The sequence below is a fragment of the Mytilus californianus genome, unplaced genomic scaffold (genome assembly GCF_021869535.1).
Source record: "Mytilus californianus isolate M0D057914Y unplaced genomic scaffold, xbMytCali1.0.p SCAF_15, whole genome shotgun sequence".
Lineage (NCBI taxonomy): Eukaryota > Metazoa > Mollusca > Bivalvia > Mytilida > Mytilidae > Mytilus > Mytilus californianus.
This window is the reverse complement of record NW_026262637.1, coordinates 21,731,114-21,751,246: the sequence shown is the minus strand read 5'-3', so window position 1 is coordinate 21,751,246 and position 20,133 is coordinate 21,731,114. Positions and strand designations below refer to the sequence as shown.

Here is a 20,133-nt window from a genome sequence, read left to right as displayed (position 1 = left end):
ATGAAACCAGTTTTCATAACGTCAGAACAAAATCTTGTTAATTTAGCAATGTTTATTGATTATGAAATTACTGAAAATACGAAATGCTGATGAAATAATATAAATACTACTACATTAATAAGACAAACAGCTAACATGTCTGTCTATACAGATCAATCGATATTCTACGAGAAAAAATAATTCATTCATATCACACCTATTGTTTAGGAGTCAATGTGCAGATAAGCGTTATCAGCATAAATTGAGTTTAAAATGTGAATAATGAAATGTGAAAGTCTGACAACTATAGACTTACGAAAACAAATACGCTAAGCGCTAGTCAGTTTAACAACGTATGTGTTTACGCTACAAATATGTTACAAGAGGGACAGTATTCTTTAACTCATAAGTGTTTACAAACGTCTTTCAGGTTTGAAATCCACGTATTTCATGTCATTTGCTAATGACAATAATTCACTATTACAGCACATGTATCACGTGCATGATGGATAATACATTTTCTGGATCGTCATTTAGTTACATATTTTGTGAACCATTTTATGCTTCTCAAAGATAATTGTCCACATAACACTTTTTTTAATCACAAACTATTATATCTAAGCATCATTAGTTTCTTGTGTCTTTGTATCTTCTGGTTTTGAATCGGGAACACTAGAAGCTTCTCCATTTCGACCCCCTTCAACTTCCGCTGTTTCAAGTTCCGGTTCTTCGTGAATAGTTCCATTTCCGTTTTGTCCAAAAGACGAATTCACTTCATTTTGTCTTTCTAATTCCATAAGTGGATTGTCAATACCTTTCCCGTTTAATTCAAGATCTTTAGAAGCAGCCATATTAGATGATCTTTTCCTGTAATTTATAAAATTGTTCGATGGTTTTATCATTATTTCTAAAATGGATAGAATATGTAATATTGGACATGGAAGATTATATAATGGGGAATGCGTTCTGTTTAATTCACCATTTTCTACAAAAGGAAAGGCCTGTACCAAGTCAGGAACATGACAGTTGTTTTCCATTCCTTTGATCTGTTTGAGCTTTTGATTTTGCCATTTGGGACTTTCCGTTTTGAATTTTCCTTGGAGTTCGGTATTTTTGTTATTTTAGAATATTATTCAATGTGTACGTCCGTGAGTTAAAATGGTGTGTTTACATCATATGAATATGATATTAAACGGCTGGGTCAATTCCAAACAAACTTGTCACATATACAGATCGTGGTTATTTGTTTTTAGGATCAAGGTGAAGCCTCATGAGTAAACGTAATTAAGGTCAGATTCACTAGTTGTAAATACAGATTCATCCATATTGGTTTTTAAGGTATACACCGAAGTCAACACTGGTGTCATGGTCAAATTGTTGTGAAAACCCCATAGATCAAACACCCTGTGTCATCTTTCTCAACTCATAACTCAAACATCTGGATCGTAAAGAAAACTCAGAACTCAAACATCCGGATCGTAAAGACAACTGTATTTTAAGAAAAAAGTTAAACTTTGAGCTGAGATAGTGATTATATGTACGAATATCACCTACATTTGGACAATGTACTACAGGATAAATTTTATAGTAAAACTGAACCAAACTTAATAACATTATATAAATGAAAAATGAAAGCAGCTGTAAACAACCTATGGTATGGTGTATGAGAGTCTAAGCGGGGTTCATAGGATAGAGAATAATGGGCCAATATTGCAGAAAAATAGGGGGAAAAAAGAAAGAATAGAGAAAAATAAACCAAAAATTTGAAGAATAGAGAAAAATGGGGCGCTTAAATATAAAGAAAAGAGAATTATGTGCAAAACAAGAAAATATAAAAAAAATGACCTAAAAAATTCAAGAATACAGAAATGAAGGACCCTTCCCCATCCAGACTTGATGGATTTACTTCCTATACCTTTGTTGAAATAAACTCATCAACGATAGACACTGTTCTGTTTTTCGCAATAGATAAAGAATGTCATAATCTCAATAAAAATAACTATCAAAATTTGCTGAATTTGATATATTTTCCAATATTACATTTTAAATTAATTTTTGTAAACTTGTTAACAATGTGAGATACATGTATCTAGATCTGCTTTATAGATTGCCTTTCGTGTGAAACAATGCCTATATCTACGTACCTTTTCTGTAGAATTGTTGTCAGGATAACTATAACTGCAACCAAAGCTAAGATACCAATCACTGATCCAATCACTATAACTGTAAACAAATAAGTACTTGTAATAACGTATGATATAAAAATAAGGAGATGGTATTATTACCAATGAGACAACTATCCACCAGAGTTGAAATGACGAATATATAAGCAATTATAGATCACTATAAGTCTTTCAATACTGAGAAATATTTTCGTGGTCACCAATTTTCGTGGATTGGGGAAAAACTGTACTTTCGTGGATATTTGATGTCATGGTTTTGCCTAAATCTACATATAAACTTATAGAAAATCTTTACTCCGTTGAACATTTAAATTCGTGGTTTACCTTTATCCACGAAATCCACGAAAATTTCGAATCCCACGAATAATAATGAATCCACAGTACCACATAGTCAACTCTAAAAGACCCTGACATGAAAAATGTTAAACAATTCAAACGAGAAAGATAACGGCCAAATTTAGAAACAATACAGCAGGGCCGTAACTACATTGAGGCAAATGAGGCAAATGCCTCATGTTGGAAATTTCATAAAAAAATAATAAGTTGAAACAAAAGCTAGTCTTCATATCAAATTGTTTTCACGGCAAGTGTCTTGCAAGAAGCAAGTTCTGTTCATCCTCTGACGTCGCCTTATGCGATTTAGCCAATTCGAATCAATTCGAATTAAAAAAGAAGAGTGTGTGAACACGATTAGCGAATTCGATTCGCATTCGATTCGAATTCAATTCGAATTAAATGTACGTGTGAACGAGGCATTAAAAAGAAAAATAATGTATTGCCATATGACCTTTTATATTGAAGGGCTAAACTTGCATTAAGCCGTGTTCAGGCCCTTAAATAGAAAATAAAGTGACATAGAGTAAATGTGAATGGGACAAATCGCGCTCAATACATAGAAAAAAATACAAATTATTAATGAACAGGGTTTTATTCCTGTTCTTCATCTTCACAGTCGCTGGAGGGTCTTCAACAATGAAAGAATCGTTTATACCCTACAACAAGGTCAAGACGGCCCCTAGCGTCGACTTAAGCGGTGTAAAGTATTGTACTATGAATAAATCACAAAGAAAACACAATACAAGACCAGAACAGACGGATCCGATAATCAGCTGGTATAAAATGTAGCGATGAGGTCTAAGAACAGTTTTCCTGAGTCTACCCTGAGTGTACTCTTTTATCTCATTTAGGAACTACATCAAGTTGTAATAAATGTGTTATAAAAACCGAATTAACATAGTTAAATCAATGATAAGTAGCCCCCTCTAAACTTAATTTGAAAACCTGATTGACAGGTATAATACGTTTTTCTGCAAGCCGAAACTCAGTAACAAAAGAACAAAAGAACAAAAAACAGCAGCCACAACGACTTACTTTTGTGAATTACGATTTTTGCTTTATCCTACATATCGGTTTTTTATGTTGTTCCTAAAAACTAGAATCCTTACAATGAATCTTTATATTTTGCATGCTCTGTCGAAAAAATAATTAAAAAAAATTACGTTAAAGATAAAGAAAGGGTCTGGGAAACACTCAGAATGCACGATTTTGCGTCATTTTTTCCAGAGCTTCTGGGGGCCTTGAGCGGCCCCAGAACCTTCGCCGAAAAAATTCGCCTCGCTCCGCACGGCAAATAAATGTTGCCTCACTTTTAAAAGAGGCAAGTTACGGACCTGTACAATTTACTATAAGGAAATATGACATACATGATCCAACGACAACATTTGAATTACAGGCTTCTGACTTGGAATATGCACATAAAGAATGTTATCTACTATTTTTGTTTACCTATATTCCATTTTAAAAAATGCCAATTTGAAAGAACGGCGAAGGAAAGCGGTCATATTCAAATAATGAACAAAAGCAGTGTCCCTATCTTGCAATGCAAATATTTTGTCAAGTTATTCAGCACTAAAACGATAAAGGTAACAATGACAGTACAAATACACAATACCATATCGAAGAGAGTGTGTAGCTTTTTAACATGCTTAATGTAATTCATCTGCTGATACATAAATAATCCTTCTTACACTGAAAGCATTGCATATTTTCAAACATAGATAGTAGATAAATATAATTTACTTGATTTTTTTAGGGGTTACGATCTTGGATTTTACTGTCACAATGCGGATATACCTAGCGACACGTAGCAGGAATTCATAGTATACTCAAAATGGAAACATCAAAATAAAGATCTACAGAAGAAAATCATTAAATATAAAAAAAATCCTAATTTCAATACGATGCTAAACAATTTCGTTTTTTTCCTTATGGCTTAAATAAATCAGCAAACAAAAAGTGAAAACATTGGAACAACAAAATGATTATATAAACAGTCCCATTTGTAAATTTTAACATCCTGTAGTTTTTTGGCTTCAGGGTGCTTAAATTTTAAAACAGTTTTAAGATGAAAGACAGCAATAAAAGCGCTATTTGTTTGCTTCTACTTTCTTATGCCAATGCACTAGTTTTGCTTCATGAATTGAGACACCGTATTCCTGCGCTTCCATAAATTAGAACAGATATTCTATGCTATCATATGATAAATTAGATATGTTTGAATAACTCAAGAATTGAATATACTTGCTTCTTACTAGTATACCCTTAATCAGGTGAGTAAATGCCCGTCAACAACAATGTCAAAGGAAACACAAATGAATTTCCTTTTAGAATATTAAGTTTACAAATAGCAGAAATTGCCCAACTGTTAGAACACAATTTTAAAGACAATACAAAATTTCAAATAAAAAACAGTTTAATCAAAAGTCGTGCACTTACTTGTTACTGTTTCTTCACTCAGTACATCTTCCTCTTCTGTTGAACCTTGTGGTTCAAGATTTTCACCAGTGTTTGGTACTTTCGTGGTGAAAAAGTTATCTGATATACCGCTGAATATTTTATCTAATTCATTTTGATTTACCGGTGGCAGCAATCTTATGTTTTGTTTTATATTTTGGTCTGGAATAATTGGCATTATTTTCATTGGATGCTTTGTCTGAGTTGTATGTCCATGCTCTTTTGTAGATCCTGTTTCTGGTAGACTTGGTATATGTTCACGCTCTCTTGTAGTTCCTGTTTCTGGTAGAACTGGTATATGTTCACGCTCTTTTGTAGTTCCTGTTTCTGGTATTACTGGTATATGATCAAGCTCTCTTGTAGTTCCTGTTTCTGGTATAACTGGTATGTGTTTATGCTCTCTTGTAGTTCCTGTTTCTGGTATTACTGGTATGTGTTCATGCTCTCTTGTAGTTCCTGTTTCTGGTCTATCTGGTATATGTCCATGATCTTTTGTAAATTCTGTTTCTGGTATAACTGGTACATGTTCATGCTCTTTTGTAGTTCCTATTTCTGGTATAACTGGTATAAGTCCATGCTCTTTTGTAGTTCCTGTTTCTGGTATAAATGGTATATGTTCATACTCTTTTGTAGTTCCTAATCCTGGTATAACTGGTATCGCATTCAATGGTGGTTCCTCCGTAGGAGTTTTTGCATGTTCTGTAGTGGTTTCTGCTTGAATGAACGCATTTGTTGTTGATAGAACTATTGTTTTTGTCGTTTCAACATGTTGTGTTGTTGTTTCAGACTCTGTTGACGATATTGTTGTTTCTGTAGTTTCAAACTGGTGTTTTGTTGTTTCAGGATCTGTTGACATTACAACTGATGTTGATTCCTCAACATTTACATCGACATGCTGTTCTGATGTAGCCATAGGTAGAGTTGAAGTAGAAGTCTCGGTATTTGATAGGAAGGCGTCGTTACCTTGAGGGGGTAACATGTCTGTAAAATCAGCTGCTTTACTTTGATATTCATCCATTGATAAAGTAGACGATGTAGAATTTACAACAGAAGTAACTTGTGTCAAGCTTGTTACTTCACTGGTTTTCGTAGGAACGATAGCTAACATTGAGGGTACAATGGACATAAAGGCCATATCGTTGCTTGTTATATCGGCTAAAGGCGCTAGTGCAGATGACAATGATTTTAGATTAGAGATTTCCCAAGACATTGTCGGTTTGAGATATTCAAAGTCAAAATCTGAAGACAAAATAGTATCAGAATTAGACGGAGATATTGTCGACTGCTTATATGTTTCGGATGATAGAATGTCTTGCTCTATGGCACTTGATAGAATATCTTTATTCTTTGACATTATGTCATCTGTTTTATTTGTATCATCTGGAAGTATAAACGACCATGCACCTTTCGACGATTGTATGTCAGGAACAGGGGAGCTATTTTGAACCGTTACTTGGTCATTAACCGCGTTGTTAAGTTGATTATCGGTAACCTTTTCTTTTTCCATATACGAAGAAAACAGATTCATCGGGGACAGATCAGACGTTGTTGGTACATTTTCCGTGGTAGTTTTATATTGAGCGCTTATTAATGGTGCATTCCCAGAAAGTGACTCGCTGTATTTTTCAGTGGATGTAGTTCTTTTACCGTTGAAGATCAATGAAGAATTATTCATATCCGTATATTCATTACTAGTGACATTTTGTATTGTATCTTTGTATGTAGTATTTATCATCATTGAAGGAATATCTGTTGAGTTGAAAGGTTCGAACAAAACAGTTGAAATGTCACTTTCATTAGAATTGGAACCATTGTATTGTTTGATAACTGCATTTACCACCTCAACAGGTATTGTTTCTGTAGTATTAGATGTACTTTCCGTGTTGTTATTATGAGGCATTGATGTTATTTTTTCTTTTGTACTTGCAAGTTGTTCCGTGTTATTGAGAAAACTCATCAACTCGGAGGATGACATCAGGGGTTCGAAAAGTACAGAAGCATTTGGATTTCTACTCATCTCTTCAAGAACTGCTTCAGAAGTTTGATTATTCTGTTGCAGTAATTCTTTCATGACAGATATTGGTGGAATTTCTGTTGTCGCTGTGACTTCATTTTCATAACAGGTCATTGTTATCATCTCATCAGCTAAAATAAGGTAATATAAAGGCATTTAAAGGGAAAATAAAGGCATTTAAAGGTAATATAAAGGTAGTTAAAGGATGGAGAGTTGTCTCATTGGCACTCATACCACATCTTCTTATATCTATTTAAAGGTAAATTAAGGCATTTAAAGGTAAAATATTAAAGTGGTTTACCGAAGTCAAATCAAATATAGGTCAAGGTAAAAACATAGGGACTAAAATTATCGGAAGACATTATTGCAATTGGAATGAAACAGGCCGTCGACATAGCAAGCATCTCCTATAATACAACTATAGGTCATATCTAGAAGTAGCCATCAAAGATTGAAACATGCCAAAACCAGGAGTAATGTCAGACTGACAATAGTGCACATTTGGGATCTATGACAGTCTTCAAATGCAACAAGTAAGTTGAGAAAATTAGACATTTAATCGATCAACAAAACTGTGGTAGCATCCATAGAACTTAGGTGTAAAGGCATGGTGCGAATTTCAAGATACATATACGTGCGTCTGGAATAAACTTCATCCGGTACGCTCGAAATGGTACATATAATATTCTGTTCAGAAATGAAGCGCTATAGTTTGTTTAACATTCTATCAAAGAAAGGACTTTTTAGGAAATACAATCTAAATATGAAAGGACGTTCTGATCAACATTTGTCCTCAACAAAATACAACTACTACTCAGGGGTGTTTAACTACCTTGACTGGCTAGTACGCCCTCACACGGTCAGTTTTTGTCACAAAATACAAATTTGCTTACTATATGTTGCAAAAGTAAATGGATATAAAACAAAATTTGTTCTTGAAAATTATATGCTCGATAGTATGTACTTTTATCTTTTGATTGTCAATATTTTATATTCATGTATTTGAAATTCCAAAATTATAACCTCAGGGGTATCTAACAAGCTTGGATATAAAAACACGTGTAATATAGAACAAAATTAAATGTCCTACATTTTTATTACTAAATTTTGGGTTTGATGATTAGTTTTCCCTATAGTACATATAATGGCACTGACATGACGAAGATAAACGGAAAATCGTATTATATGAAACAAAATTGGTCGTCTAAAATCCAGAGGAATATCATAATTCCTTATGTTAGTTTGTATGCTGAAAACGAAAAATGTTTGAGATCAAAATCTACAATTTTCCTTTATCGAAAGTTCAGAAAGTACTGAGTGAAGCCTACCACTAAGCACATCAGTTTAATCTGAAAACAGTCGTTTTGATCTGAACAGCTCTCAAAAGATTAAACATTAAATCATTTAGTCGTTTTAAGTCTGTCAGTCAACTTTCAGATTTATACCCTGCAGTAATTTCAGTACAGTTCAGGCAGGTCGCTTGCAGTCAATTAAGATATGTCCTTTCTATGTTCAGACTGTTCAGTAGTTACTGTTTACCTGTTCGCATCAACATCATACTGAATAGTCTGAAAAGCTACTGAACAGTACTGAATTGACTGCATGCAAATTGTCTCAACAGTACTGAATATACCGCAGTAAATAAGTCTGAGAATTGATCGAAAGACTGGGAATGATTTACTGATTTACTGTTCAGACTTTTTATATGATGTTAAGATGTCAAAATGGCCGTTTTTACTGACGGGTTATTGTATATACTTTAACTCCTTTAAAATCATGAATAGAATAATGTAATTATTACCTTGGGTTGACAGTGAATCTAAGAAATGAATTTACAAATTAATATTATCTGGTGATTATGGACTAAACTAATTTGCCATAGCCTATGCATATTATATTATCTGTTGTGACCAATTCCTACAGTGACATTTATCGTTCACAATCCTAAGCCTTTAACTTATTCGACCCCAAGACATTTCTGGAAAATCAGGCATTTTCGAAAATTTGCTAACATATGCAAATTATATGCATATTAGTAGACTCTTGATGTTGTAACTGATGTTGATCTATTAAACTATGTATTGAGATTTGGGGGCGGATGGCATGGCTGGGGGTGGCGTGGGAGGTGGTATATTTTCTGGTAGGTTTGAACCCACCACTACTGAAAAATGGTCATTTTCAGTCTATTTATCGATTTTAGTACGACCTTGAGAGGTGAACAACGACCAAACTGTGTTTCTTTGTCATTCAATTATTACCTTATAGTTACAGCAGTCCAACCATACTGACTGGAAGTAAATGTGACTTGAGTGGCTTGCTGGGTAATTATTATTGGCAAGCCAGGTCTGCCTAAATGTCCGTTTTTACCGATTTCTGACAAAACGGTGACCTAGATTTTTCAGACCCATTATTTATGATAATAGTTAATACCTAAAGCCCATACCAGTAACGTAGTGGCCATCAAAAGACCCCCACCCCACCTGCTTTTGGCTACGTTTCACGTTTTTCCGATTTTGAACTCTAAAAAGGTCATTACAGTTGTCATATTTTCATAAACACACTTGTGGGAAGAGTTTATGGACCATGAATTACATGATTGAACTTCCTGCTGTCAAGACTGATCATCTGGGGCAGTTCTGAAAAGTATGGAGGGTCATATGAGCCTTCAAAGAATGGTGGTTGCAATCACGACTACAGGCGGGATTGGGGGCGAAAGGGTTAAGAAACAGTTTTACTTACTCTTCAGAAAATTGACGAGCCAATATGTTATGTTCATAAAATTGATTATCTTTATTTTGCTCTTTTTGTTTGGTTTTTCTAGTTTTAGATCCAATCTTGGTATTATTTAAGTTTCGATTTCTGACAACATTTTATTATATCAAAAACAACTTGCGTGGCGAAAGATACCAGAGGGACATTCAAACTCATAAGTCGAAAATAAACTGACAACGACATGGCTAAAAAAGAACAAGACCAACAAATAATAGTACACAAAACGCAACATAGAAAACTAAATAATGAGCAACACGAACCCCACCTAAAACTGGGGGTGATCTCAGGTGCTCCGGAAGGGTAAGCAGATCTATAATACTCATTAGATTACAAAAAACAGCAACGTGGTTTTATCTTAACGTATGATAGCGATTTCGATGTGCACGAAACGTGTTTATGAACTAACCGTCATCACCCAGGTACGCTTGAGATGAAAGATTAAAAATATCTACCTGCCTATTTCAGTGGGAATTTTGATACATTGCCCATTGTCAGTGACGAATAAACTAGTAGTTGATATCTCTGCCTATCTCATTTAGTGATAATTTGTATAAAGTATCCAGTGTAAGTAACTACTAAATTAGTAGTCAATATATCTACCTATACCTCTGTCAGTGGTAACTTGGATCCAGTATCCAGTGTGGGTAACGATTGAAGTGGTAGTTGGTATCTCTACATACATTATTTAGTGATAATTTGTGTAGAATATCCGGTGTCGGGACTGATTGGTAGTCGATATTTCTACCTACCTCTTTCAATGGTTATTGTAAACAGTATCCAGTGTCAGTAACGATTGAACTAGCAGTCGATATGATATTTCTACCTACCTCGTTTAGTGGTCATTTGTATAAATACATTATTAAATGTCAGTAATGATTTAACTAGCAGTCGATATTTTTACCTATCTCTTTCAGTGGTCATTTAAATACAGTATCAAGTGTCTATAATATCTAGAATAGAATCAATATTTCTACTTACCATTTCCAGTGGAAACTTCGATACAGTATCCAGTATCAGTAACGGTTGAACTAGTAGTCGATATCTCTACAACACCTTGTTTTTCTATCGATGTATCGATATAATTCTTAGAGGTAGTGCATTCAATCTTAGGATTTTGTACTAGTTTGAATGTCACAACTGTACCACACTCTAATGTCGAAGGAGCACTTAATGTATTAATTGAAAGTGCAGTTGAATTAACAATTATTTCACATGTACAGCGTTGTCCAAGCATTGTTTTGGAGAAAAATGAAGTATCTATGTTGATAGCTGATGATATAACAGACGATTCTTGACACATGGAGACAACTAGAAATATAAATAGTATAGTTGGATTGTCAATGAATGTAACAGAAGGTAAAATGAATAGGAGCAATGAGTTATAATGAAAAGAAAGCGAGCACAATTGATGTGATTAATTATAAATATTTGTACTATCATATAGATTCAGCGTCGTATCAGAAAACCGTAGATGTTCATTATACTTCGATCTGTCTTCTGGTTTCGTTTTCCTGCATGCATGACATATATGCCACTGGACGTTAAGCAAACACCAATCAATCAATCATCTGATTTTTTTTAAAGCTCAAGAACTGCTATTTTGGTAATGGTTATCCTGAGACCCCAATACATTTTAAGAAAATTTCTGCAGAATGGTTTAATTCAAAGACACTAGAACACACCCGCGAAATCGCGGGCATTTAGAGCGTGGTTAAAAGTATGTAAACTGTTGTAGGATGAATTTAGTAAAAGATTTTATGACTGGAGAATTTCAGGAAAGGTATTAAGTCATAGGTACTTAGGGACAGGACAATATTTTTTTAAGCCCTCCCCCTTTTTTCAAAAGCCGTTATATTTTGTTTATTATTAATTTCAATTATTTTCGCGTTTTTCTAAATACTATGAACATACATATACTATAAATAAAGTGTATTTGCTATTTACTATCAATTCTAAGTTTACTATCCACGGCGGTCACTGACTGTATATTATATACACACTCTCTATATAATATATCAGTGACCGCCGTGGAATTGATGGTAAAGAGCAAATACATTTTATTTATAGTATATGTATGTTCATAGTATACAGAAAAACGCGAAGATAATTCTCTTGTCCCCAAGTAACTATACAAATTATGTGTAATTTTAAAAAGTACTACGCGGAAGTCTTGTCTATGACTTAAAAGTCCGTCCGATGACGGAAACAATATCTTTATTTACGTTTTCCTCCCCAAATAACCCGAACATAATAATCATAAGCTAGGATGACAAATGCGACTATGCATGGTACCTCTAGGACACAGAGGCATGATGATTAATTTAATGTGGAAGGAAGAGAAGCGACACACAAAATGAGGACTTCTCATTTAATGGTATAGATATATTTTACAAAACCTCAAAAAACTGATGATTGAAATTCTTCTCCATAATTAAGGAATGATTATTCATGAGGCACAATACTTTGTCGTATATCTGTAGCACAATTATTGTGTTATTATAACGTTATTTACATAAATTATGCTAAGATGTTTGTTTATATTCCATATGAACAAAATATAATTTCATTTATTATGTCGATATAGTAATTTACTAATCTTTTGTGAAATTGACAGGCTTCAGAAATAACATGCCCGAATAAGGAATAGCGCAAAAATCATATTGCATAATGGATTCTATCGTTCGTATCATGTTATGATTTTCCTGTTACATTTAATTAGTAATTAAGATATTGCAATGATGTAATTTACATCCTAGTAAGGTTATAGCGACATGCTTCACATTCCAGTCAGCTTCATTGGGTCATAAAAGTGATCAGTTAATAATCCCAATACATCAATATTGACACGTGACTGAGTATTTGTAAGGATTACATCATATTGACCACAGCGTTTGATTGATTTATAGTCCCTTAGACGTTTATAGAACATTGTTTTCCTTTACTTTAATTATTGTATATTCGTCGACATTCCATTATAGTATAGTGGCTGACGAATAAAAAAGGGAAGGAAATTGCATTGGAACACTTTTTTGTACTAAAGATTCCATATTTGTCTGCAATCGTGTTCAGGTGTTCATAAATATACTTCTTTTTATATGATATTTTGACCTCAGATCAGTTTTCTACATTAAAAGTAAGGAAACGTGATATGCATATGATTGCCATTGAGACAAGTATTCTCCAGAGACCAATTGGCGGGGATGTAACTTCATGTCACCGTACGGTCATCAACAATGAGCAAAATCTATTCTAACCCTGTATTTTCAAAATCGACTTATTTGTATCTTTTAATGACTCTTTTGTGATTTATGTAATTTAAAATTACGAAAAATGAATAATATATTGTATAAGTCAGGTAACTTTCATTTAAAAATATTTCCTTTGATTTAAATCCTGCTGTCAACATTACATACATATTAAACAGATGTAACGTAACCTTTAGTGTTAATATCCATCAGCACCTTGTTCATCAAGATGACAGATATAGATATTAGTTACGCAACATCTATGTTGCTACAAGCCTATATCTCAATTCTTACACATTATGAGAAAATTCTGTCAATTTAATTATCAAAGCAAGTCAGATGTGTTAATCATATGAAAGACTTCACGTAACTACTATCTAATTAATCATACAGATTGACGGGTTATAGAAATACACAAAGCTTGGGACGGACCCAGGGGTGGCCATTATTTTCTTTTCTATAGTTTTCTCATTTTTTGGCGGACCCCTTTTGCCAAACTTTTTGTAATGTTGGACCAGCTACTCCAATAGTCTATCGTCAGTTATTTAGCATTTTGGCATATTTTTTGAAGTTATCAATATTGATGATAGTTTAGTCCTTGCGCTTTCAAATTTACTTAAATAATGATAATGATTTCAACATTAACGGTTGAACGAATAACAGGTCCGAGTACACAGTTATCGTCCTTTGACAAATATAGTCCCTAGTGTGGACAGTGTGTTACTTGCCATTTTTTTTTATACCCCTTCCAAATTTATTTCTCCATGTTTTATGCCTCAAATAGCAAGTAGGGGGATGAAATTACACTGTAAAAAATTTGGGTCATGAATTTTAAAGTAAAGTAGTGATTTGGTCCAGCTGAAAAAGGTTAAAAATAAGCACTTCGGAAGCTGTCAAAAGATTTCAAGACCCCCTTAACATAAAATTGTCCATATTTTGAGTTAGAGCCGATGAAGTTTTCTATAATTTTGATATAATTTGTCCCAAAAGTAGTACAACACACTGTAAAAAAATTATTGAGAAAGCGCAGGTGGGATTTTTTTAATTTTCATTTATTGTCTAAAAGAAATGCACTACGAAATAACTGTGTACTCGGACCAGCAGTAATTGTGTTTTCGTAAACAATGTGTATTGCATATATTTAATGTAAATATTCCTTTTTTCAATTTAATATTTATTGAGATGGTAGTGATCCTCTTTAGTTTAGGTGAATTTTTGGTTAGAAATCAGTGGTAATGCTGACTCATTAAAAGCATATTTTGCAATATACAAATATTGTGATAACAGTCTCAGTTTATAAGTAAATGTCATTAAATGCATTGTTTCTGTTTATAACTTAAAAGAAGGTACATCTAAAAAAATACTACTGTTAATTGCATGTCCTGTGTACCTATAAATGCATGTCCATGTTATTTCCTCAGGGTGAGCTATATCTGTTTTATATCAAAAATAAGTTTATGTTGTATAATAATGCTTTTAATAGTGTTGAAAAAAATACTTGATTTGTGGTTATTTGAACCGTAAATATGAGTGTTTTATTACAATATTTATATATCTGTTCGATAGGGATGTCAACTGTTACTTTTTATCTATAAAATTAATTAAAAACTTATTTGTCATGATAACAAATAAATGAATATCAAATCAAATCAAGACATGTTTTCGGACAAAATTATGACATGTAACCTCCCTTTCATATTAATACACATATATTGATTGATTGGTTGACTGGTGTTTAACGCCACTTTCAGTACTATTGGCTTTTGCGTGGCGGTCAGTTTTTATTGATGGAGGAAGCCGGTTTACCCGGAAAGAACCACCAAATTTCGGCAGGAAAATTGACAACCCTTGTCAATTAAAATTGGAGCCGAGCACACCTGCCTCGTGCGAGGTTGTGAACTCATAATATCACCGTTGACAGCTACTTGAACTACTTTTTTGTTATTGACTATTTTTTTCTCTCTTGATATTTAGACTGGCACTCGGCTATCGAGGTCCCTAAATACACTTACAGAACTATTTAAACTGATAGCAGTATACAACCTTTTATCGGTATTTAGATATATGGGATTGCGGATCTTTCATTTCTTGAAATTTAACTTTGAAATATGTTAATTTTATAATCAACGTTACCCCACAACTAATGGAACATTTCAGTTTACTTATTGGCAGCTTTTAAAAAAAAAAAAAAATAAATAAAATAATTGCAGATGATGGAAAGAGATCATGAACAGGCGAAACGTGTGTTACATGCATTATATTAATGAATAATTCATTATTGAAATTAAGTGGTAAGTTTACAAGAGTAATATAATGCGAATCAGTGGAAAAAATCACGTGTTGGATATGAATAATAATGTACAGTGAACGTCTGTCCATCAAACAAAAAAGCTTGCAACACGTAAAATAGACTTCTAGAGATAACCACGTCCTTTGTTAGGACCCAATCTCCTCATTTCATCAAATAGTGGGTGAACATCAAAAACAGTTACACAAAAAGCGTGTCTAGCGTACAAAATGTTCAGCCTGATACCTATGATGACTTTATTTAGAAAGTAAAACCAAAAAAAATAACCTCTAAAATCAATGAAATCAGTATTACATGTCATAAAATACAATTGAATAATGCTACAATGAAGGTGTATTACTGTATTAGAATGATTGCAGTTACTCTAAGCTTGTGAAACCGTGCCGTTTTACACTCTAATATAGGCCACAGCGCGTGTCATATAGTATCCTCATTTACAGAGCTGAACATGATGAATTTCAAAGCACTCAATTAAAACATCACTGCTTAACAAAGCAAACAAAGAAAAGGTTAATGGTATAGCATAAAAAATAACATTACTTAAGCATTAACTTGATACCATTATTATAAAAATTATCATTGAAATAACAGAAGATGTTTGGTCCATATAAAAATTGCTCTCTCTCTCTCTCGATCGAATTTAGATTTTAGATGCAGTGTGTAGCATCATTCAAAATTGAAACTGGTCGTCATGAAAGACAAGATTAATTGTAATCTATAAGAAGTCGAAAAACATGTACTTGTTCGAAGATCTAAGACATGCCATGTACATTGATATAAATCATTTTTTGATGATATCTGATGATAAAATATTATGTATCTTTTAAATAGAAACATCCAATTTAATAGTATTGCCAAAACCTGCAATAATACTTTAACTAGGAAAACTCGTCTCCTATGCAATTAATTGCTCTTTTATATGATTATAGGCCTATATTTATCTGTATTTCATAAATTATCTCTTATTTTATTATGAGTTGCACATTCATACACTTAAAACAATTTATACATGCATGCTGTATATTTTGTTTAACTGTATTTTGTATATGATGAAACGGTAATAAACTTATGAATATGTATATTCAACTCAACAATCACTCAGAGTTATAACTTAGAACAATATGTTATGGAGATATTATGAACATTCGCATACGTGTTTTTCAACATAACAGAATGCCTTGTTTTACAGATGACAAGCTCTTTGAGTTTCTTTGTTTTACATACCCAAATATTTTTCGCAAACAAAGTAAATCTCTGTGATCTAAGTGCAATTGCATATAAAATAAGGAGATGTGTTATGATTGCCAACTAACCACTTTGAACAAAGGAAGAGATTATAAACAATTAAAGAGACTTTACTACCTTTAAGAATGAGTAAAATCATACAGAAAAGTAAGCTTTAAAAGGCCCTGGCATGCCAAAATGCGAAAACACTCAAAACAGAAAGCTAACGGCCAGAAACCAATAAATGAAAAACAAATAAAAAACAAACCAGACAGACGACAACCATCGAATTATGACTTGGGACAGGCACATACAGAATGTGACAGGGTTAAACAAGTTTGCGAGCGATCAACCCTTTCCTTAACATTGAACATTGTAACAGCACAACATAAGAACTAATGGTAAAAATCAGTTGGAACAAGCTTAATTGTGGTGATGTATAAATACCATGCCACGTCCATTCAGCGTTTTGTTAGATGTGTTTCTGCTTTGTATCGATCTGTTGAGTAAAGCCCTTTTCAACTGATTTTTATATTTTTATATTTTGTTCTTATGTTGTATTGTGACACCAATTTTCCAGGTTTAGGGAGGGTTTGGCGCCAGCAAACTAGGTTAACCTTAACACATTCTGTAAGTGCATGTCCCAAGTCAGGAGCCTGTAATTCAGTTGTTGTCGTTTGTTGCTATATATCCATTTTGTTTTTGTTCATTGTTTTGTACATAAATCAGGCCGTAAGTTTTCTCGTTTGAATTGTTTTACATTTGCCATTTGGGGGCCTGTTACAGCTGACTATGCGGTATGGGATTTGCTCATTGTTGAAGGCTGTACGATGACCTCTAATTGTTAACATCTATGTAATTTGGTCTCTGGTGTAGATTTGTCTCATTGCAACATCTTTTTATTTTTCTATTATCTCATTAGGTCGGCACGAAACACCAATAAAACAAAACACAACAAACAATTAGACAAAGGCACACATTTCAGATCTAACAGTACTCGCAGTAGCTGAAACCTAGTTCGAAGAGTTAAATATATTCACTTTGAACCGCACACAAGTTTTTTGCGTACTTATAATGAAATCAATAAATTATATTGTTATAAAAAGGGTTTTCTTTCAAATGTACTTTAATGATTGCTGACTTATGTGTTGATATATACATATCAACTTGTTAGCGAACATTTTGAATATATCAAGGATTATGTACAACTTACTTTTAGATGGATCGCCTTGACACACACCTCCCTCGACTGTAATAAAATAGAAATGCATGTAGGATTAGCATTTAACTTGAAAAATATAACAAACTATTCAACATAATTATCTCTCTCTCTCTCTCTCTCTCTCTCTCTCTCTATATATATATATATATATAAATGTATAACAACTACCGCTAGATAAACGTCCTTGATTCTACTGCAATAGATAAATTAAAGAAAAAATTGACATGTAAGTTAAGAAAATAAAAAATAAAAAAGGCATTTCACACCAGAGTGAATAGAACAAGAAATCTGAAACCATCTTTAATGAATAAAATGTTAATTAGTTTACGTTTATATTTATGCATAATGAATTAAAAGAAATGAATTACACCTCTCAACAACGTGGTGCTACATACATACATACCTTGTAGAACAAAGAAATTTACAAATGCTATAACAAATAATGGAGTCAAACACATTTTGATTAGCTGTAATACTTCCATTTTAAACACAACTCAATATAATATTTTTGTATGAGCCAGGTATGTAAAATCTGTCTCTCCTGAAGTTACATCGTATTTTAATGTTTTCCTTAAGCTAATCCAATGTTGTTGTTTTGTTTTTCAGATGCTGCACATGTATCTTATTTTATACGTTGTCATAAATCCACAATAATGTTGAAATATATTAATATCTTTATCCTACTGTGTTAAAAAATCCACTAAAGTCAACACTTCAATGTTTCAACATTTCACAATTAGACGATAAAATACATATCATATCACCGGTATACAAACATGAAGTGTAAAGGGCGGTAATAACGTAAAGAAGTGGACTTAGTGATGAATGGTCATCTGTCAGACTAACGACACGACAACTTTCACTTTTACTGTACAATTTTACAGTCTTGGCGTGTCATGTACAAAATACTGTGGTACATGAAAATAAATATTAGGGTAATGACAAATATAAAGTGTTACTACATGGGAATCAGTTTATCAGTCAGAATGTGGCCAGTTTTTATCCTAGTCATAATGCTGATATTTGACCGTTTTGGGGATTTTTTTGTCGAGTGTTGACAAAACCTTCTTTGTTATTAGATCACTCTCAAGGGAATTTGTAGTAAAGTTTTGCAAACCGCTTTTTTTACATCTCATACATTACTTTTGTAGACACTATTAAATTGATTTATGGAATTTTTAATAAAAAGGATATAAGACGATAAATTGCTTCAATGTGGCAATGTTTTGTACATCTCAATATGGGGTCACTATTTCATAAAGTAGATTTAGTGACTTTTTAATCGAAATATTGGAACTATCTTTGATAAAAAAAAATTCAGCTATTGACATAAACGACAAGGGTCCAACCCTATATTAGTCATTGATCACCAAACAAGCAAAATATCCCGTGGAAATTAGTTTAAAATTTAGTCATAATGTTAGTAAATGAACACAAAGCTTAAGTGCGAATATTCATATAAGAGCGGATATAGAACCCTCTCCCACCCCATCCCATCCACAAAAAAAAATAAAAAAACGATTAAAAGAAAAAAATAAAAAAAAAATAAGAAAATGCACTAATTTCAGCTTGTTTTTTTAAGTTAACCTGATAAGATAAGATATTACAATTGCGTATAACTTTTAGTTTTTTTTTTTTTATTGTTTTACATTATGTATGATGAACCGTGTAAGGTGTGAGTGACTGAGGTAATCAATATTGCTGTAAAACACACTTTTCTAATTGATCGTCTTCATTCACTCCAAATATGTCTAACACTTCATCTCTGAGATTTATTTGTAGACAGACACATTTATTTTGGAGAAAAAAAAACATGTACTAAGAACTCAAATAATAAGTTTAATTTGAAAGTCACAACATGATGTGAAATCCATTTTTTGAAATGAATTTTAATAAAGAACTACGTAGAACCGATCTGATAAGTTCACATACGCTTGGCGAATGGACCCCCCCCCCTCTTTATTAAATTCATTTACAGTAAAAAAAACATATTTCTTTAAAAATTTTGAAATATTTTGGATTATTTCTCCACTTTTTAACGTATTCTTGGAATTATCTTTCTTCTTAAGAATAGAGATATCGGTAAAAAAAAATACTGCTATTGTTAAATCGTAAAGATAATTCCAAGAATACGTAAAAAAGTGGGAAAAATAAGTTAAAATAACAAAGAAATTAAGAATTTTACTTTATATTATTATTTTTTTATTTAAAAAGGGGGTCTATCCCCAAACGCATGTGGATAAGTCAAGCCGTTTCCAACTGATTTTTAAAGTTTCATCCTATGCTTTGTAGTTAAACCAGACTCATATGTTAAATTCTTTAATTTCTTTATGCGCCTGTCCATAGCCAGGTACCAGAATCTGAAGAAAAGCAGTAATCCAGTTGTTGTCTAC

The 20,133-nt window shown here is 32.8% G+C and overlaps 1 protein-coding gene across 1 annotated transcript; it reads right to left on the bottom strand.

Moving 5' to 3' along the window:
- Positions 1–34: 34 nt before the first annotated feature.
- Positions 35–18,543, bottom strand: LOC127725650 (uncharacterized). Its single transcript, XM_052232749.1, has 6 exons — positions 18,144–18,543; positions 17,732–17,767; positions 10,720–11,049; positions 4,938–7,100; positions 2,124–2,202; positions 35–846 (listed from the first exon to the last, which is right to left on the bottom strand). The coding sequence occupies exons 1-6, from the start codon at positions 18,220–18,222 to the stop codon at positions 597–599; spliced, it is 2,937 nt and encodes a 978-aa protein (XP_052088709.1). The 5' UTR covers positions 18,223–18,543; the 3' UTR covers positions 35–596.
- Between the last annotated feature and the right edge of the window lie 1,590 nt (positions 18,544–20,133).